This window comes from Haemaphysalis longicornis, unplaced genomic scaffold (assembly GCF_048455015.1).
Source record: "Haemaphysalis longicornis isolate Haplotype H1 unplaced genomic scaffold, Haemaphysalis longicornis Haplotype H1 scaffold_2, whole genome shotgun sequence".
Taxonomy (NCBI): Eukaryota; Metazoa; Arthropoda; class Arachnida; order Ixodida; family Ixodidae; genus Haemaphysalis; species Haemaphysalis longicornis.
In genome coordinates this window covers 106,144,153-106,165,847 of record NW_027526295.1, presented here as the reverse complement: position 1 = coordinate 106,165,847, position 21,695 = coordinate 106,144,153, and the positions used below count along the sequence as shown (strand labels likewise).

Here is a 21,695-nt window from a genome sequence, read left to right as displayed (position 1 = left end):
TACACGCGATTCGCATGCGACTGATCGTTACGACTGTCGCCCCGACTAGTCGTACGCGTGAATTTGAGACGGCCCGATGAGCGCATGAGATGCGTCGTCGGCGTCACTCCGCCCACTGCTTTTGCTCCATGGTCAACTACGATGATCGCTGAGCTGAATTTGTAGATTCTGCGCGTTTGTTCGCAAGAAATGGTTAAAGCAAGCAATCTTGAAGCGTTTTCTGCCTTCGGAAACAGTCCGCGCACACGCCGGCCGCGCCTGCCAGCTCGGAACACTCAGCGGCTCGAACCGGCGCAGACCACGGTAGCAACCGCGCTTGTTGCTGCTCTTCTGAATCAATCTGATCGCTAAAAAGTTCCACATGCGAAAAAGTAGGTGTTAGTGTGGTGAAAAATTGTGCTAGGGATTGTTGTCAGGGCTTATTTTAAAAGCGGCGATCAGATATATCTGCCGCGATGCAAGCCTACGCTGACTGGTCGCCGCGGCGCGCGGTGCGCCGAGCGGCCGAGAGATGGCGATACCTGCGCGGAAGCATCGAAACAGGCTACGCAGATGTCTTGGTCACCGATCGCTCAAACGGCAGTTATAACTTAGAGTTCCACATGCGAGAAAGGGGATGATAGTGTAGTGAAAAGTTGTGTTGCGGGTTGTCATTCGCAGTTGCACAGATAGCAGCGATCAAATATCCGCCAGTAAGGCTAAAGTTCCCATCACCCGAGCCGACACGAGCGACGCAAGCCACCGTAGCCGATCGCGTGCGGCCGACGGGAAGCGATAGAAGCCGACACCGTTCCCTTTTCGGCACTCCGAGTTACAGCGGAACGCAGCACAAGTTGTGGGCATTGTTACGCGCACAACGAGCACACACAAAAAATCAAACGATGTAAATACAACCACGACCCCTTCCCGCTTGTGCGGGAGCTGTGGGGAATGTCGTCTGCTGCCCCTACTGGACTGCTTAGGGACTTGGCCGCTAGGGGATTGCGCATGCGCAGTGGGGTTGTGAAAGAAGCCGAGTGGCACGTTTGCCCGTTGCCTGATGCTATGTGCGATTCAGTGTGCATTACAACTATTTTAAGGCGCAAGTCTTCCGATTTTTGTGTTGCATGGAACGCCTGAGGTATGCAGGAAACAGTTGTAAGGGAGCGCACGTCGGGGATATAAAACAGCACCGCCGGAGAGGGGGGCGTAGAACGTTCTGGAAGCGCCCAGTGCCAGTGGACCAACAAAAGGTGCACCTAGGCTTTCGCCATCACATTATTTGAAAGTTTTGAGCAGCCCCATAATTTTTGTACGCTTTTCTGCATATCACAATGCGCGTTTTTGAAACATGTACATCTGGAGCTTTCGCCTAAAAATACACCCCTACCAGGCCTCGTCGGCTGAAGGTTGGATTGATGCTCTATCTTGCTGCTAACGAAGGAAGGCGGCGATTCCGCGCTGCTTTGTCATTTGGTAGGCGTTTTTAAAGGAAACGATGTTGGACAAAAGTCCCACAGCCCCACTGGCCATTTGCTACCGTGGATACAAAGCATTTAAAGTTTGGCACTACATCCGCTTGTAAAACCTTTGCCGGAGTAATTGTGCGTTTTGTTAACAGATGCTTTTTTAGAGACCAGTTGGTATAGTCTTCCGATATTCTATAGTATATAGTTGAGATAGTATAGTTGGTACAGTCTAGTTGGTATATTTCGTCTTGGGACAGATATCATGATAGGGCTCCCGACGTACCAAGCTACGTGCGATCTGCTGCGATAACATCGGTTTATGAGCGGGAACGGATAAAGCAGCGTGCACCACAGTTGGATGAAGACAGATTGCTCAAGTGTAAAAAAAGAAAGGGCACTGCCAACCTCTGTGAGCGTGCAAGAGGTAGAAAATAAATACGGGGAACATTTCTTCAACGAATGTACCAATCAGCGCGCCAATGCAGCGGACGGGTTAGTGGGCTCGTTCCTAAGCATTTCAGGTATAGGGGTTGCAGTGCTCTCAGACAAGGATGCAGAAACGAACAAATACAGGAGACAGCACTGATACAACTACACTGTTATTCGAAGAAGGACGTTGTATACGCACACTGCACCAGCCAATGGCAAGGCAGAGCGGAATTCAATGAACAAACCTTCATATTTAGCCTCCTGTCCGCTACGTAGCGACGTGAAGTCAATAAATTTCCTTTCTTTGAGGCGATAAATCTGTATGCTTATCCTTCTCTTTTGTGGTGACGACGCACTCTCCGAAGAGTAGAGCAAAAGCACAAGTAATCAAGGGCAAAGAAAGACGGCCCGGTACAACAGTCTTTTTAAATGGGCCACGAAGAAAAAAATTCCCGCGCCTTCCCGCGAGGGGAACACGAGTAAATGCAGAGCACGGGGGGTCGTTAACGCCGCGTAAAGTCGCGTTAGGGTGGGTAGTTGGGTCGTAGTTGCGTTGGTGTTGGTTTGGGGTAGAGAGAGGAGAGTAAAGTCGCGTTAGGGTGGAGCGAGCGTCAACCAAGGAAGGAATTAAGGAGCAACGCAGGGACTGAAGCACGAGCGACCGCTAGCCGCTTTATATTTGCAGCGCGCACAGTAGAGGGAGAGCAGTACGGGGGGAGAGCGCGCATGCGCAAGCAGCGCGCACCCTTCCACGCCCCAACGCGCTGCTATCTCGCACCTGTTACGCCGAGACCGCGACGGAGCGAACGGGCTGACTACGACGCATGCGCGCGCCAGCTGCTGTTGAGAGAGAGGAGGGAAGGAGGAGAGGCGCACCTGCTGCGGACGCGGAGCTGTGGACGCCGTCCGACGCAGGAAGAGGCGAGGCTAAGAAATGCTCTGCATTTAAAAAATACAGCTTTGCTTAACTTGAAAGAGCTAGCTTTGGTAACCACCTCAGACCAATGGCAGTACGTTTTTTAACCGAAATACAAAAAACATTGACAAGTGTAAACAATAGAGCACTGTAGTGACGAAATATGGGCAGGAGTGACACAATAGAGGTCAGCACTAAAAACATAGCAGAGTTTTAACTGCAGTGTATTAAATGCACGTTAGCATTCGAGGGATACGATCAAAGGAAACTGGAGGTCCCACTACAATCGAGCAGCCATGTTTCTTGTCCGCGTCGATGGCTTTAGTCGGCGACCGCCAATCGCACAAAAGATATTCTGTGAGGTCATAGACCGGACGCCGGAGAGTGGCTGGGGTCACTGGATCATATCTCGATTATTTCTCTGGAGTTTCTCTGAAACTTCCGAGAAATAAGTTATCTGAAAATTGTATTTTGTCTGCATGGCCGCCTTAACAAGTATCCCCTAAGCCTGTTGTGCACATATACGTACCCTTCTGTTCGATATAACTCACCTGCAAGTCAAGAGGAGAGAGTGAATAACGCATCCATTGTAAATCTTCACTGCATTCAACGAACTGCTCACGACGCTTTTTGGAGCACCGTACTTGGGACTTCATTCCGGAGTTCACCACTGAACAAAACATGGAAATCTTGTTAGGTGCAGAGAATGAAACGTCAACGCTTTATTTTTCTAGATGATGCACGATCCTGTGCAGACGGAGATCCACGAAAAACTTTTAATTTGATTGCCTGATCGGATGACAGTCCATCAGTAAGACACAAGCCGCTGAAGCAGGCAGGTGGTGCGAGCATCCGGTCCACAAGAGGCTGGATATCTGGACCATAAAAATACCCTGCGAAACTGGCACAGGACTTCAAGAATAAATTTATTAGACCAGACACGACAAAACCCCTCATTACAAGTTTTGTGTTATCTAACGGTCACGGAAGTATAGTAGTTTCGTGGCCCTCCACTCATACAGGCGTGTTATCGTCGAACGTGTGACTGACAGCATCTTTGAGCACGCCGCGTAGCCCCACCGATTCCTGAGGTGCAGTCATACAAAGGCAGCTGTACTAAAAGAGTAAAAGTGTAAGAGTAAATAGTAAAAAAAGAGTAGCTGTACTAAAAGAGTAAAAGTGTAAGAGTAAATAGTAAAAAAAGAGTAAAAAGTGCAAAAGTAAAAAATAAAGAGTAAATGTAAAGGAGTAAAAAGTTGTAAATAGTAAAAAATGTAAGAGTAAAATGTCAGAAAGAGTAAAATGTGTAAGAGTAAAAAAATTTAAAAAGAGTAAAAAGTGCAAGAGTAAAAGAGTATTTAAAAAAGCCCGGATGAGGAGGGAGGGGAAATCAATGACCGTGTGCGCACGCAGGCAGCCGTCGCTGCGACTCCAGCGACATGTTCCGGTGCGCAACGGGCGGAGTGTGCATCTCGCAAGAGTGGACCTGCAACGGCATCAACAACTGCGGCGACGACAGCGACGAGCCCAGGCACCTCAGTAGCGAGCACTGCCGTAAGTAGATGCACTACAAAGCAACATCACGCTCCACTCCATTACGCCTTTTTGTTGACACTTAATGGCTTCTGGCGGAACCCTGCGGGTAGGCTGCTTTACTAAGATGCACACCGTAACAACCTTGTCGGTTGGTCAATTTCACGCGGTTAAGGACAGAACGAGCCCGAGCGCATGATGTCCCTGAAATCCACCATGGAGGCTGTAATGATATATTTTTCTTTTGAACTACCAAAAACGCTATTGGAAAGTCTTTCCATAACAGTATTCTTGTTTTCGAGGTGATTTCTTTCAAAATTAAAACATATTATGCCAGTTAACTTTGTAACTCAAATCTACCAGAGCTGATTGTTCAACAGATTTTCGCGGCTTCTGGCAGCATGTCCACCGCTTGTCAGTACACCGACTTTCATATATACAGCCCAACTCCACTTGCTTTCTCTTAATTTGGGCTGCGATGTCTTGTGTGCTTATTTTCTTGCGGCAATCCGTGACACTGGATTCATGTGTGCGGCCCATGGGGGTGGCTGAAGTTTTCCTTCAAGATGGTACGGCATAGTTTGGAATGTGTTAAAATAACCGCCAAGACCTGACCTGCATCCATCTACTGAAGCCGAAGAGAATAGAATAATATCTTCATCCTAGCAAAAACGATTAAAGAACATGGTTAATATTCGCGTGCTGCCCGGAAGAAGCAACAGCGAAATCAGTAAAATCGTCGCCGAAACATGTTCGCAAAGTGCCGCTTTTTGACCATTAACTACGCCAGCATTGTATATACGGGCACAGAAAGCCTGGAAAACAGTTATTTTAAGTTTATTTTTCTTACCATGAGGCACGGTTGTTCATGAATTTCTTGAATTCACCACACTGGTGGGACGAAGCAATTCGCTGGAAACTTCGCCGTTCTGTTTTCACCGCAGGACAAGCGAGCTAGCCGTAGAGCACCCTTTAAAGGCAAATGTGGGGACCTGAACGAGTACCGGTGGTGTAAATTCCTTTCTAGATGCAAAGCATCTCTTGCTCTCGGCTCTGTCGTCCGTCCGTCGTCCGTTCGCACCTCTCCCCACCAGCTGTGCGATAGCGCGCGCGCTTCTCCTCCTCTCCCTCTCTCCACGCCTGCTGTGCGATAGCGTGGGCGCTACTCATCACCGCAGCTGCGCGATAAGCGCGCATGCGCGTCTCCTCTCTCATCTCCTCCTCTCCACTCTATCTGCTCTATATAATAAATGACACCATCTTCCCGCGAGGGAACCCTGAGTTGATGCGAAGCATCTCGGAGGTTCCGAAACGTTCACGAGATTGGGTATCCAAATAACGGAAAATGGCGGAACTCCGAGATGCTTCGCATCAACTCAGGGTTCCCTCGCCGGAAGGTGGTGTCATTTTGTTCATTTTTCGGTGTAGCGCAAACCCTCTGTGAGTACCCGTTTTTAACAACGGAGCTGTTTAGGGGCTGCAATGTCCGGCGGCAATGCTTGTCACGCCAGGCGAAGAAGCCCGTCACGCCAGGCGAAGGTACCCTGCTGGCCCGACAGATAGCGCGACGGCCTCGACGGCGGTATCGCCGTGTTTTTAAAGCAAAACTTTCTACCTCTCCCAGCCAACGATTCATTCGTGGCGTGCAGAACAAGAAACTTCGAGGGCGGTTGTCACTCCCGGAGCACACTGTAGATGGCGCGGAGATAGGGCACTATTTAGGGAGCCTACATAAGCCGCGCCTTCGTCGTTTAGGGTGGTGCCACTCTTTGACACAGCTCGTGCCGCCTCCCGCCGTCGGGCAGCGTTGCCAGCACACGTTGCCATAGCAACGGGGCCGATACGGCGCCATGTTGTTTCCCAGTCGGCTCACTGCCGCCGTGTGCGTAAGGCTGCGTCTTTGCCGCCCGTGACTCGCGGTGACTTCTGTTGACCACGGGAAGCTTTTCGTAACCATGCCAGCTCGGTGAACGTGTGGGGAGTTGTGTGAGCACCAAAAATGCCCGGCTGTTGCGTTCCGCAATGTACGAACCATTGCAGAAAAGGCACACGGATGTTCCGCTTCCCGGCCAGCCCGAACCGAAGAAAGCGCTGGCTCGTACAAGTGAAAAGGGACCGCTGGGAGCCCACTGCTGCTTCTCGTGTTTGCGCTGTGAGTATTGCACCTCTCTTCATGTTTTTCGCACGCGTACTTGCAGCTATATTCTATTATGTAAGTGCTATGCACCTGCAACGCTTTCACCGAGCGCCGTCGTGTCCTCAACGTCTCCTCCGTCGCCGCAGCGCCGTTGCGCGCCGGTAGCGGAGGCCATGGCTGTTTTGATGGCTTCCAGCGACGGCTGCGCGTAGCCGAGCGGCAATTTAGCGTGCGAATGCAGCGTGCGCGCAAGTGGATGCTTTGCGTGGTTCGATTATGCCGGATTACGCATGCATGAAACGTGAATGTTCAAAACTAAGCCTGGTTATAAAACATCCCCGGAATCGGAAGGCCCGGACCGTTCACGCTTGCTACAAAAAAAAAAAAAAAAAAAAAAAAAAAAAAAAAAAAAAAAACGCGATTTTCGTCACTGCGACAAAAATTGGTCGAGACAAAAGCGGTCACTGAGCGACTGCCAAATCTTCGAATGCGCTGCAATTCAGAGTTCGGCAATCGATTTTGAAGCTGCCGTGGGCTGGATATTCATCGGGTCGCCGAAAAAATTGGCTGGCGCCCCCGTAGGCTTTGTGAAATCTCCCCCTCTACCGTAGACTCGCCTCGTAGGTGTTGTGAAATCCCCCCTACCGTAGACGGGCAATTGTTCCCTGCGTTGCTTGTGCTGATATTCCGTGCGGGGGTGGAATATATGATTGATTCTTTCATGCAACACTGGGCAATTGTTCCCTGCGTTGCTTGTGCTGATATTCCGTGCGGGGGTGGAATATATGATTGATTCTTTCATGCAACACTGCCAAACGGCGTATGAGGGGTCACTAAAGTCTGCAAAGATTTCTGTGGCGAGCCGCCCCATAAAAATTCCCGTACTGCAATTAGAGGGCATAATCAATTTCCATTCCAAAAGATAAAAAACGCGCGAAAGCGATCATTCTGCCTCTCGAGCGAGTAATTCAAATGCATTATGTGGTTTTCAATTATTGTTTAGATTGACTTTTTTTGTTCTAGGCACATTTTGAAGATTCAAGTTTTGAGCAGCACCGACAAGATGGACTGAAAAAGCTGAGGCCGGATGCTGTCCCAACTCTCTTTCCCTATCGTGGTAAGAACATATCTGAACTCGTTATATAAAGCCGTAAAATGGACACAAATTTAATTTTCCTTTGAATTTGTGAATCTAGTTTGGGTCATTCAGAGAAAAGACAAACTCATCTAAATGCATTGCCTCAATTGCACTGCGGCATTTCGCTCTTATTTTTGTTTACTCAGAACATCTATAAGGAATAGTAATATGCTTTGTGTGGTGCAGACCATTCAAGAAAGTGCGTGATAACATTTTGCTTGTAATTTTTAGTCTGCAAAGCGAAAATAAGTATTGGAACTGTTTGCTGAGTGAGAACGCATAGGCAAGCATGTTATTGTAGTAATGTTTGTATGTTTAATTTTTTCCAGCTGCTCCAAAACACCGGAAGTCCCCGAAGAAGCGCACTTCTGCCATGAAACCTGCGAATTCGTCTAACACCAAGCGTGTTTGCACATCTGGAGACATTCCACAGCTGCCTACGGATCCTTGCGACATAACGAGTTTTGAGCACGGTGTTCAGTTGAGTGCTCATATTTCAGCAGCCGTTTTACAGCCAGATGCTCTTCCTCATGACACTGCTGAATTCGCGAGAGGTGATCCTCCAGAAGCCCACTTGCTGTCAAGTTTGCCCACCAACAAGGCAGCAAGCATCAGTACCAGCGATCCTGAGTCCAGGCTTGCTCACGCATTGGGAGATTTCTCATTTCCTCTACCGCCTACAAACAATCTAGAAAGTGATGCGGACAGTGCTGCCGAGTGCAGGTGTGAGTGTACATCCGTGCGTGTGCCCCTGCCATTTGTTCCTCCAGCCAATGACGCAGACAGCACTGGTGAGTTTGGGTGTCATCATGAGGCAGTAGCCGCCTCTCCACCACACCTGTCTGCCAACAATCTAGCAAGCGACACAAACGCTACTCCAGGTTCATCCGTAGCCATTCTGAAACAGCTCCCTCCCAACACCGTAGCAAATGATGCAGGTCTCACTCCTCCACAAGAACAGTCAACCATGCCAGCTGCATTTATGTTTGGAGGCAGCACAACTCTCACATTGTCGACGTTGCATCGGGAAAATTCCGAGCTCCGGAAAAAAAACGCCGACTTAAGCAGAAGGTGTAAAAACTTAGTAAAACTGCATGAGCAGACGAGATCAAAAGTACGTAGTCTAAACAAGAAACTAAGGTTAGTTCAGCAAGAACTGAACGCATTAAGATCATCGACATTTCTTGCTGCAAATCAAACGAAGGCTCTAACAACAAAAGGCAGGGTTCGCAAGTGGTCAGTTCAGACTATACGTGTAGCCCTCCAAATAAAGCACGCATGTGGTACAACAGGCTACGAATTGCTCAGGTCTCTGTCATACCCACTGCCATCTAACCGGACATTGATTCGAAGAATGCAAAACATTCGCTTTCTGCCTGGTGTACTTACTGAAGTGCTGGATGTTCTAAAGCGTAAGGCAGAAACAATGGAAGACATTGAGAAAGATTGCGTCCTCTTCATGGATGAGATGGAAATTAGTCAAGGGTTTGAACATGACCGCTCTCTGGATTGCCTTTTTGGGGGTACGACACTTCCAGAGTCAACTGACAACGTTGCAAACCATGCCCTCGTGTTTATGATTGGAGGTCTAAACACGAGGTGGAAACAGGTCATCGCTTACCACTTCACTGGTCGTTCTACTGACGGAAGCCTTTTAAAGGAGCTTATATTTCATTTAATTGCGCTTTGTTTTGAGGTGTCCCTGAGAGTTCTTGTTGTAACAAGTGACATGGGAAGTGCCATCAGGAAAGTGTGGCAGCTGCTGGAGTTTTCAAGCCACAGGCACTCGCAAACTGTCTGCTCTATACCACACCCTCACTTGGATGGTAGGGAGCTGTATTTCATGGCTGATCCTGCTCACGTTTTGAAAAACATACGTGGGCAGCTTCTCCGCTCAGGAAGTTTTACCCTGGGGAAGGAGACGACAGAGGAGCATTGCATCCCAGGAAAAACTGTTACCCTTGAACATGTTGAGGCTGTTCTCGAATATGATAAAAAAAATGACCTCAAAATCGCTAACAAGCTGTCGGACATTCATGTCAGCGATGGACATTTCGCAAAAATGAAAGTAAACATCGCAGTGCAGTTGTTCCGTGAAGCACCTCCTGCCATTCGCTATCTAATCAAGCTCAAAATCTTGAAGCCGGAAGCTGAAGCAACTGCCTGGTTTTTTGACCTTGTCACTAAGTGGTACACTTTGATGTCATCACGACACCCCATCGTTGCTTTAAGTCATTTTGACCGCGCAAAGCACCAGGAAGCAGTTGGGACATTGCAGCTGGCATGTGCTACATTCACTCGGATGAACATGGGAGCAACTGCACACTGGAAGCCATCGCAGGCCGGTCTTTTGGTGTCTACAACTGTTGTGCTGCGCCTGTCAGAGGAGCTCCTGGCGAGGCGCGGGTACTTGTACCTCCTCACTGCTAGGTTGATCCAAGATTGCCTAGAAAATATTTTTTCAGTTGTGAGGTTGAAGAAGCCAGTTCCAAGTGCGTATGATGTTAAATGTGCACTGAAGGCCATTTGTGTCAGCCAGTTTGTACACACCCCTAAGACTTCGAGCTACAACATTGACGACAGCAGTCATCTGGCTGACTTGCTTGAGCCAAGCTTAAAAAAGCTAGAGGAAGACCCCATTCAGCAGGCTGAGGAGTTAGAGAACTTGTTTGTGATTGGACTGACGGAAGCAGAGTGCGACATCGTAGCGTACATCGGTGGTTTCCTTCTGAGGTCTGTTTTAAAATCTATAGGTAACTGCAAAAGCTGTAAAGCAGTACTGACTGACAGTGCTCCTGGGAAATACAGCAGCCTCATCCAGTTGAAGGAGTACGTGAAAAATGCTGGAAATCTGATCCAGCCAAGCATGTCTGTAATGACAATTTTGATGGATTGTGAAGAAAACTTCAAAACGTTTGCTGAAATGGGTGAAGTCATGAAGGTGAAAAAGCCATTTTCAAGCATTCTGAGTGCCCTGCAGAAGTCTGTAAAAATGCACTTGGGATGTTGCAGTTTGCACAAGCCTACTGTAGAGAAGCTGCTTCTCGAAAAATATGTCCGAACAAGACTAAAGATTTACCTCAGGCAGCAGCATGAACACAGAGTAAATGGGGCAGCAAGCAAAACCTGTGCTGCGGCAAACTTGGAGTAGTTCAGCAGCCAGCTAGAACCGTAGAGCGTACGCAGCTGCGATAAATTTTTTTTTTATGTGAGGACACTTGAAGACTTGGGTGTGGTACGTTCAATCATAGTTTAGGACTGCCTTTGTTAAGGACTCTATGCAACTTCATTGCCGTACAATGATGATAAAGGAAAATTGATGCCTTTTTTGTATAATTTACATTATAGTGTGTTCAAAATAGCTGTAAAATATTTTACTGCTAACATTTTCTTTTGCTGTTCCTCAGTACCAGCCCGAAAAAGGCATTCAAAACCAAGAACAGTGGTGTGCCTTCGTTCACATTGCACCTTTCTCTCGAGACGTTGCTCTCCATTGTGTCAGTTGCTCACGACGTGTTTTTGTTCTCGACTGATGTCATGTAATTTTCAGTGGGGTAATTTAAATTAACCCAGTGGGGCTTGGGGAATTTTCTTATTGATTTATTCCCCAATATTTTGGTTCATGTATGTATCCTTGCTCAAAGTACTACTTATGCAGACGTGTAAAATGCTTTCTCACTGTCATCAGTGAAGCAAGCCGTATTCTTCTCTACTTGCTTTCTCCTTCATTAGTTATCTCTGCGTTTGTCTCATCAGCATTGTCCACCTGTGTAGCCCATCTGGGCTTTAATCTTGCTCGTTGCCTGTGTGTTCAGTTTTTTTTCAACAGCTCCATTGGAAAAAAGTCACGAATGAGTGGTAACTTTTACATGCATTAGTCTGCTACGTAAAGTGCTTCTTGAAATTCGATGCCTTTATTAGCTCGGACACATTTACTTTGTGTGTTTTGTTGTATTTCCCATGTACGCCTGTTGTTCGAGAAGGGGGCATCTGCATGTCACGCAAGCAGTGCAATAAAAGAATTTTACGTGAAGTTTGTCTTCCTTTATGCGTGTAATGAAAGTACGCTTCAAGGCATGATGACGTGTATGTTCAGCCATAGATGTAATATTTTGTGTTGCCACCTCAACAATATTCTTTTTAGTGTGTGTAAACGTGTTAAATTACACATTGGGCACGTTAAGATGCCCAGTTTGGGCAGAAGGGTTCAAGCATAGGCTGGGGAGGTTCTATAGGCAACAGTGGTTTAGTCTGTGCGGGCCATTTTTATTGTATCGGAAACTTTACTACTACACCGATATTTTCTATGCTATAGCATTTGCGGGGTACCCTAATAACATGTAGTGCCTTGTATCTGCACAAAAATGCGTAATTTGAAAAGTCAACCTATTCAATTGAATAATAGTGCATAAAAAATAATAGCCACATCATCATCATGCCAAAACAATTAAAAAATGATATAAAAGCCAAAAACTGAAAATGAAATTACCGTCTCTCTAATCGGGCGTCATCGTGCAATTACCTAAACAGAACCTTCCCGGGTTAAGAATGACGGCGAGGTAAGGCGACATAAAATCCCTGGCCATTTCCACTAACGTGAAACCTGGGGAAAAGCAAAGCGTGCGGTGTACATGTGTATCCTCGGCGCTTTGGCGTTTTTGCCACGGAGGTGAAACCGTTGGGGGTAGAAGGATACAGCTTTGAAGCGCAGCGCGTTCTAGCGCGAGGCATTGGAAAACGAGTGACCTGGTGTGTTTTCCTAGTACGCGTTACGCTTTACCGTAAGTTGTAAACAAGGGTCCCGGTGTTTTAGTGCCATGACTACATCGACGACGACATGAGACGGCCACAGCCCGAGCCATTAAGGGGCTTCGCCCCTAAAAGAGACGTGTTCCTTCAATGCCACCAAGGAAATGAAACGTTCGTGCAACAAGCGTCGGAAGAATGCTTATGTATTAGCAGATAATTCTGAGATATATTTCGTGCTTGCCACCGAACTGACCTGCGAAAAATAATTGCACCGTAGCACGATTCTGCATGTGAAAAACAAGATACACCGGCTATGCGCCACATCGAGCTCCACGCACAAAAAATCGCGTATTCGCGCGCTTCTACGTACAGCTAGGGCCTCCAAAGGAGGCATTGGCAAGCCTTTACCAAGGACGTGAATGCCGCATTAAACGAATGATCCCACGATCTCAACTGTTCCCAGCAGCAGGAATTTTTTGGAAAGCTGCTTGGCGATAACCACTAACCACGCACTATCGTTTCGAAGCAGGTCGTTCTAGAGATAGCCTATTCCGCGCCTCCATAGGCGCGGCGCATGCCGGCTCCCTGGGTCGGGCGGGCACTGGGGACCAATATGGCGGCCCGTCAAGTTTGGCGGCCGCCGCAGCCACCGTTAGGAAACCTTGGACTCTGCTGTCGCCACCCTAAACGACGAAGGCGCGGCTTATGTAGGCTCCCTAGCACTATTACCCAGCCTTCCCCGCACGCGGCTCCCTGCTCGCACCGGCGGGCGCGTTGGAAGGACAGCATTGTCGTCTGCTTTAGCGACGGTTGTTTTGGCCTGTTCTGGCGTGCTTCGCGTCCATTGCGCGCTTCCTTCGCACGGCTTGATTAACTCGTTCGACAGTACCTCCTGGGTAACCCGGACGCGGCGAAGTTAAGTGGTCGTAAGGCAAAGACACGTTAAGGATTGGTTTGCAGAGCGGGAAAACAAAGTGTAGTAACCACATTCAAACATCTGGGCGCTAGAGAAACGCCACCTTTTGCGCACTGCTTGTCACGAATGGGACTGCGTTTTCTAAATTGCTGAATACCAGTTCGGTTGTATTTTAACAGGAATTACAAAAGGCGAAAGGAGCAACTGGTTCTGATCAATAGCTATTATAAAAGTTCTCTCAGCTTTATTGCAATTCTCAAACTTACTAAACTGACTTGCTTAAATCGGTATAAATGGGAATAACTAAGCTGACATGCCGAATCGTTTCGGTGTCTCGCGCGGCCGTGTTTCGCGCGGCCGTGTAGCCCCAAGCTAGCACATCAGGATGGCTAGGTTCCGCTGTCTCACCCTTCGAAAGACGCTCCTCTCCGTTTTCTTTCTCCCGACTCACGGCCGACCACAGCGGCGTCGTCCGCCGCTCTAGCGCGGCCGTGGCCGACACTGCTGCTGCGTTCGGGACTCCGCCCCCGCGAATTCCAGGTAACGACTGGCAGAATCTCTGGTTTCGCTCTTTGTAGAGCCGTGTGTGTGAATTCAAGTGACGTCGCGTGGGCAATTGTTGTGGGTGTCGTTTAAAGCTTTCCTTTCCAACCACCTTCACAGCGTGGATTGAACTAATTTTCTTCTACGAAGAGTAGCTTCATCGCGTCTGGCCAGTTAAGGATGAGGAGGCGGGAAGGATTGTCTAAGGGCGCGACAACGCTCGGTGATGCCTCGGAAGGCGAGCAGGGGTGGAGTGTCCACATCATCATTCTCTGTGGCCTTGGAAAAAAGGCCGCAGGCTTGCTGACGGGCATACCATAGAGGAGCGAGCTGGTGGCTCGAGACTGGGTTTATTTGAAACGAGAATCTCTACACGTGCGAGGCAGTCAATTTACACTGGGGCATGTCACGTGTGCTACAATCGGAGTGGGCGAGTTGGTGGCTTTGGAAAGCGGGAACTGTCGACGCGTTGTGCCGTCGCCTTCTTTTTCGCTTGTCCCTGTCGGTGGTTGGCGCTTTCCAGAAGCACAATTCTTGTTCCGCATGTCGCCGCGCGCAGTGGCGGGCGTGAAGCCGGAGTACGTCTGGGGCCCCGTGCTGTTCAGCGCCATCCTGCTGCTCTTCTCGGGCGTCATCGCCTACGTGGTCCTGCTGGCCGTGTACAGGGCGCGCGTGTCGCTCGGCGCCCGCACCGGCAGCACCAGCGCCCTCGCGAGGACCCCGTCGTCCGAGGAGGATGCGGACGTCGCCATCTGACCATCACGTACCGCGTCCGCTGCGCGTGCACTGCAATATACTGCGCAGTCGTGCTATTTGGAAGCCAATACTCTGCGCACCGTTGGGAAGATCACGAATGGAAACTACTTTCTTTCTTCCCACTCGATAAACTGTATTCTTGCGTAAAGCCAGACATTATGAATGTTACGAACTTTTAAAAAATGCGCGTTTCTGGAATAAAATAATCACTCCGCTATCACACAAATTGATCAGACTGAATATCGGCCCCAGCCGACATCTCTGCATTTATTTTCTTTACTTTTTTATCTGCTGAAGTTCGATCAATAAAAGTTAGTTCGACTACATCTTCATGGCTACCTTCGTACACGCAACGCGGCGCGCGTAAGTACGCTCACGGTCTCAAGTGACCACTGCGTTTCAATGGTTGTGCAGTTGTAGCGCACTTGCTGGCCACTGCGCTATCCTAAGGCAGAACAAGCGTGTACAGGGAAATCTAAAAGGGGGTTGTGAAGAGGGGGCAGCGGAAAAAGCAGTTTGCTGGTGGTCCCGGGAGGCTCGTGCTGCCCGGTGAGATTTTCATTGCACGGCTGGAGTAATATATACGTATAACCCGCCGCGGTGGCTTAGTGGCTAAGGCGTTGCGCTGCTGAGCACAAGGTCGCGGGTTCGATTCCCGGCCGCGGCGGCCGCTTTTCTGATGGAGGCGAAAAGCAAAAACGCCCGTGTGTACGAGATTTCGGCGCACGTTAAAGATCCCCAGGTGGTCAAAATTAATTCGTAGCCCTCCACTACGGCGCGCCTCATCGCCTGCGTTGCGTTGGCGCGTTAAACCCCACAATCAATCAATATATATATATATATATATATATATATATATATATATATATATATATATATATATATATATATATATATATATAGGGTTAGTAGAGACAGAGACAAACGAGAAAGACGTAGAAAATAAAAATAAGTTTACTGACGTTTCAGGGAGAGGACTCCCTTTCTTCAGTACTGGGAGTCCTCTCCCTGAAACGTCAGTAAACTTATTTTTATTTTCTACGTCTTTCTCGTTTGTCTCTGTCTCTACTAACCTTATTTTTTTTTTCGAGCTCTGTGTGAGTTTTTATCTTTTCAGACTATATATATATATATATATATATATATATATATATATATATATATATATATATATATATATATATATATATATATATATATATATATATATATATATATATATATATATATATATATATATATATATATATATATATATATATATATATATATATATATATATATATATATATATATATATATATATATATATATATATATATACACACACAGTCGAACACGGATATATCGAACACGGGTATAACGAATTATCGTCTATATCGAACTTAAAAATTATCCCCTTGAAACTTCTGTGTAAAAGTATAGGAATTCGTACGTTTATATCGAACGGTATTTTTCCCGACATTTGGTATATCGAACGCCGCGCGAGCTGGAAGGTGCTCTTCAGCGGTCGCAGCCCACCCAATGTCCGCAGTCGCTTAGCGGGCGACATCGCGCCTTCGCCAAAACGCGACAGCGACAGAAGCGCGAAACGCTTGGAAAATGTGACAGTGCGAGGTAGAAATGCCCTGACTGCGCTCCAACTGCCCACGTTCTCTGAATTGAGGAACAGCTCTTTATTTTTCGGCTGCATATGTTCCCGGTTTGCCAGAAAGATTTTTGTTACTCTCTTTCTGGGTCTGTCTTCCCCCGACATCACTCCGGGAAAGGGAAGAGCAGGAACGGAAGCGCTGCCAGCCTCCTCCTCCTTTTGCATTTTGCTGCTGTTGTTGCTTTGCGAGTTGTCCCGCACCTTTCGTAGACCGCTGTTTCCCTCAGAGGTGCGTTGTTTTTAGAAAACTGCTTCCGGAAGGCAGGCTTCGTGACGGCCGAACTTTCCGAAGCTTGCGAAGACGGCAATGACGACTACGAGTGCATGGTCGAGATGTTTCGCGAGTTGCCGCCACTTTTCCCGGCTGCTGTTCCAGCCGGAGTGTCTGCCGATGACTTTGTGAACGCTGACAACAATGTTCAGGCTGTTGCAAGCCTCGGTGACGAGGGTATCGTAGCTGCGGTCGCAGGAACCCAGGTACTCAGGACAATCTCGAGTGGCGGAGATCGTCCTGACGAGGATATGGCTACACGATCGTACTCCGCCGGTGAAGTGGCGGCTGCGTTCAGCTTGATTCACCGTTGTTGCGCCGACATGGAAGGAACTGGGCTGTCGTACCTGGACAGCCTCGAGAACATTAAGACCATCGTCTTCAATTTCATTTCCAGGACGAAGAAGCAGGGCAAGATCAGTAATTTTTTTCACGCAAATAAAGCCTGCACTTTCGTCGTGAGTGCGGAATTAGTTGTCATTTTTGAATCGGTAAGTGATCGTCCACCATAGGTAACGTCTCAGACCCATATTTTTTATATCGGATTTTTCATATATCGAACTATTTTGCCATCCCCTTGGAATTCGATATATCCGTGTTCGATTATATATATATATATATATATATATATATATATATATATATATATATATATATATATATATATATATATATATATATATATATTCACTGAAGGCGTATATAAAGCCAGAAGTAATTGGCTCAGTGACGGACTGTCGTGCTCCATCCAGTTTAGGGGCAGAAATTGTGGTCCCCAAGTTCCGTAGCACTGTGCTGGAACCATGTGGAATGCGAGCGTCGGAACCTTCGCTCGTAGCGTACGCAGGATTTTGTTTCGCGGAACGGAGGCAGGGGCCCCTGACAAAATGGAGAACAAAAAAGAATTGGGAAAAAAAGAAACACTGCACAAATACATATAACTGAAAAAGGAATCAATCGAATACCTACAACAAAAGACTTCGGGATGCCGTGCTGCTGTTAACATTAACTTCCGATTGTTTTCTGCATTTTTTTTCTTGGGGAAATTGCTAAATGCGCGATTGTCGTGTTGACAGCGGATTGATTGATTGTGGGGTTTAACGCGGCGACGCTACACATGCGATGAGGCACGCCATAGTGAAGTGCTCCGGATTAATTTGGACCACCTGGGAATCTTTAACATGCACCGAAATCTGGAACACACGGACATTTTCGCTTTTCGCCTCCATCAGAAAAACAGATGCAATGGCCGCGTGCTGACAGCAGACATCGAAAAGACATTGTCGGTGCGTAGTTTCCGAAATAAAAATATCTGCAGTCGTCGTAAACTCTGCCGCCCTGCGAAGGATTGAGCAGGGAGCAAGCAGGGAGCCCCTACTTTTAAGCACAAGATGTATCCCGAGACATACCCAGATTCCACCTGTCGGCTGTGTCGCAAAGCCCCAGCAGGACTCGAGCACATCGTCTCGAGGGATTGCCTCGCATACCTGGACGAATCAAACGCAAGGAGGATGCCGCATGCCTTCGAGGAGGTGGTGCGGACTGAAGATCGAAATCTTCAACTCCAGGCTGTCCAGCGAATCATCGTGGCGCTGGCCAGGCAGGGGGACACCGCCAACCCGGTGACGGGGAGCGGGGGCCCTCTAGCCAGTTTGGCTATATACATCTGCGATGACGACTCCGGTCAAGTCATGAAGACGTAGCAATAGGTCTTTATTCGCAGGCCCCAATGAAGTTTTTCCAGTCCAATCCCGCTGGGTATGCGCCAACCACCATCATCATCATCATGTACAGATTCCCGCGTGACTACAGCTTATGGTTTCCAACTTGCAGCCATGGCCTAGGTCTGCTTTGCATCGTTCTTCCACAACAGTCGTTATTTGGCGTCAGTCAGTGTTTGTGACCTTGTCCTCTCCATCACCCCCTCTCCCCCTTTCTTTTCCTGCGTATCCCAAAGCCTTCGTGCACTTAAAGGGAGGCAAAAACAAGCAGAATCCTCGGCAGCCGACCAACTAAGCAACGACAACACTCCAGCCCTGTCGACACAGGCAAAGCGTCGGTGCACATAAAGCCAGCTAGAGTTTTTTTTCCAGCTTGTTTTAAGCGTTTGTTATTTTTTGTTTTTTTTTGTTTTTTGGTATTTTATGTGTTTGTTATTTCGGGTATTTTGAGTGTTATTTTTAGTGGGATTCAAAAAGCTCCGTAAAACCATGTCTACTCATCCGCTGTTGTCCCCCGACGGAACCCTCACGGCTCCTGAGCAGTCGGCCAGGTCATTAGAAAGTTCTAGCACTCCGTATGCTCCGTCTGTACCGTGCGTACCGTGTTGACCGGAACCCGTCTGGGCACTTGCGCATTCGTTTAGGTCGGGGGGATTAGTTCCGCGGCCTGCCCTCACCATATTCCCCGAATTTGTTACGATGGGCTGCGCCCTCCTCGCCGTGCCTGCGCACGCAGGCGCAATCGGGTCCCGGTCAACACGGTAACCACGGAACAGGCGGAACATACGGAGTGCTAGAACTATCTATTGTTACAGGCTCAGATCAAGCAAGACGACCTTGGCTCCGATTTAGAGGTAACTACGCTGAGAAACAACACAAATAAACAACACACACTGTCCCCAAGTTGGCAGCCCATGGCCAGGACATGCCACGCACGGACATAGCTCGTCGTTTCAAAAAGGTGACATTGGACGAGACGAATGCCAGCTTGACAATGCCAAGACATCTTTATTGGCAGATTTCTCCGTGCTGTGCGGATGGAGCGTTTTACGGCAGACTGAGGGCCACCTGGAGAAAAACGTAGAAGTGAAGGTATATTTTAGGTTGCGTGTTCGAAAACCTTGTTGGGGTCCGCTATCCCAAGCCCCGTATTTCTCAATGTCCCATCAAGGCTCTACGCGCTCTTCTATTACGCAGTTCAAAGTGAATTGAGACTTCTGGGAGCCCGCCACACTATATACCTGAAGTATGTAGAGGCGCATTGAACGTTCGAGTGCTATCACCGCAATGGGCACGACGCACGCGCCGTAAAGTGCAGTGCACTGGGAATGATGTCGGTCCATATATTTTTAGCGTATCATCATCATCATCATCATCACCAGCCTATCTACGCCCACTGCAGGGCAAAGACCTCTCCCATTATTCTCCAATTACCTCGGTCCTGTGCCAACTGTGACCAATTTATCCCCGCAAACTTCTTGATCTCATCTGCCCATCTAACTTTCTGCCGCCCCCTGCAACGCTTGCCTTCTCTAGGGATCCACTCTGTTACCGTTAATGACCAGCGGTTATCTTGCCTTCGCATTACATGTCCTGCCCACGTCCATTTCTTCTTCTTAATTTCTACTAATATGTCTAGCGTATCATTTTGCGTATCAATAATTGCCAAATGTGTAAATCAGTGGCTGCGCGCATGCAGTGAAGCTCTATAGAGATCGGGTGCGAGGGTATGAGAAGGAGGGGGAGGGGTGCACACGTTCCAGTAACGCTATTAGCAGTAACATGAAAGTTAGGCGAGGCTTACCGTACTTTTGCTTAGCTAGTAGTAATACGAGGCCAGGACAAGTGCAGCGCAGAACAAGGTATCCTACGCCAAAAACAACAACAAAAAACAAAAAACAGAAAACATAATATGAGTGGTAAACCAGTTTGGCAAACCTAGTAGCTTATTTAGTGGCTCTACTTACGCCATTGAAGAACTCTGAAACACAGACGTCCGTGTCAGCGTCCCACAAGCAGCGGCAAGCCATCCTGCAAAAGGGTCGTCGTCGTCATCATTATCAGCAGCAGCACCCCCACCAGCAGCAGCAGCCTGGTTGTGTCGACTGCAGGACGAAGGGTACACTACAAGGAAGGCCTCTCCCAAAGATTTCCAGCGACGTCTATCGAATTCTAGCTGAGTTCACCTTTTCCCCCCAAATTTTCGTAGTTCACCCCTCCATCGAGACCTTGGCCGACACTGTGCAAGATGCAAGAAGCACAACGGTACTGGTGGCCAAGTGCATTTCTTCACGCCACAATTGATGATTGATTATGGGGTTCAAGGCGCCGAATCAACACCAGGGCTATGAGGCGCACCGTAGTAGAGGGCTCCATTTCGATCGCCGCGGAAATCTCGACACACGGGGTTTTCAGCTTTTCGCCCCGATCAGAAAAGCAGCCGCCGCAGCCGGGATCAAACCCGCGTCCTTGAACTCAGTAGTACAACGGTACCGTTGCCACTGAGCCACCGCGGCTGGTTCTTCCCGCGACAACACAACACTTCGCGACAGATGTTAGCAGGGTGCGAATGCGCACAGCAGATGAAATGTTGAAGGTGCGGTGAAAATAAGTTCATTAAGGCCGGAGTAACAGAAAACCAAATCACCCCAATCAATTTACATCTTTAGCATTTTCTCTTAGATGCAATTGCAGGAGTTCTCGTGTTTCGCGGTTCTTAGCACACACCTTGCACCTTCGCCGCGCTGTTCGCTGATGACGACCTGCACCACGTACTTGTATCTTTCGAAGCCCAGTTCTGAAATGCGATTCACACGCGTGATTCACGGGCTCTGCTCACCGAACGCTAACGAAAAGCAGCGCTTCAAAACAATACCTTGAAGCCTGTCGCATATTTTTTTCGATGTTTCTTTCGCCCACGTGGCCACCTGACTTTGGTCGTACTTCCTGTCGTCGTACTCGTTCATCAAGACGTCTTTCACGCACTCTTTAGCCGCTTGGGCAGAAAACCTGCAAGCGGCGATTCATTGCAATGAAACGAACCCGTGACGCCTGTAAAGAGTAAAACGTGATCGGCGATGGCTAAAAAAACGCTTATGTCAGCAAAATCATGCGCGAAAAGGGAATTATACGCACTTTTTATCAGGAGCCAAGCGTAACTCGTACGTATTGACCGCCATTTTAGTTTGGTTGACGTTGCCATAGCAACGGCTGTATGTGCGGCATAGACGTACGTAATTTTCATGCTTCTTGAGCAACTGGACGTATGTCGTCAGGTGCCGAGGATCCTGCAGTACTGGTCGCACGCTGCAGCTTCGCCGGTTAAATGTGTGTCAACAGAAGAGTTCTTTACATGGGCGTATTTTTTTAGTGGAAGTATAAACGGTTTGACCAGCGAGAAGCGGAAGCGATAGGTAACGCTGCTAACGCCACCACACGGAATTCAGACGTAGTGGGTAGAGAGGGAGAGAGTCAGGTAGGCGTGTGC

General features: G+C 48.2%; 2 protein-coding genes across 4 annotated transcripts in view; one reads left to right on the top strand and one right to left on the bottom strand.

Annotated features, from left to right (window-relative positions):
- The window catches only part of LOC144168214 (low-density lipoprotein receptor-related protein 3-like), a 34,717-nt gene extending 19,684 nt beyond the window's left edge, over positions 1-15,033 (top strand). The window contains exons 4-5 of the mRNA XM_077697248.1: positions 4,211-4,347; positions 14,369-15,033. Coding sequence (XP_077553374.1) covers positions 4,211-4,347; positions 14,369-14,565 — 334 coding nt within the window. The 3' untranslated portion in view covers positions 14,566-15,033. The remainder of the gene's footprint in view (positions 1-4,210; positions 4,348-14,368) is intronic.
- A 3,228-nt stretch (positions 15,034-18,261) lies between these two features.
- On the bottom strand, positions 18,262-21,688 carry LOC144169100 (dynein light chain Tctex-type protein 2B-like). Of its 3 annotated transcripts, none has more exons than XM_077698111.1 (6): positions 21,344-21,688; positions 21,084-21,217; positions 20,936-21,005; positions 20,176-20,239; positions 20,018-20,075; positions 18,262-19,276 (listed from the first exon to the last, which is right to left on the bottom strand). In XM_077698111.1, the coding sequence occupies exons 1-5, from the start codon at positions 21,385-21,387 to the stop codon at positions 20,028-20,030; spliced, it is 360 nt and encodes a 119-aa protein (XP_077554237.1). In that variant the 5' UTR covers positions 21,388-21,688; the 3' UTR covers positions 18,262-19,276; positions 20,018-20,027. The 3 variants fall into 3 exon arrangements, with proteins under 3 accessions (XP_077554237.1, XP_077554236.1, XP_077554238.1); XM_077698110.1 differs by having other exon boundaries at positions 20,013-20,075; positions 21,344-21,687; XM_077698112.1 differs by lacking the exons at positions 18,262-19,276; positions 20,936-21,005 and having other exon boundaries at positions 20,015-20,075.
- Positions 21,689-21,695: the final 7 nt, after the last annotated feature.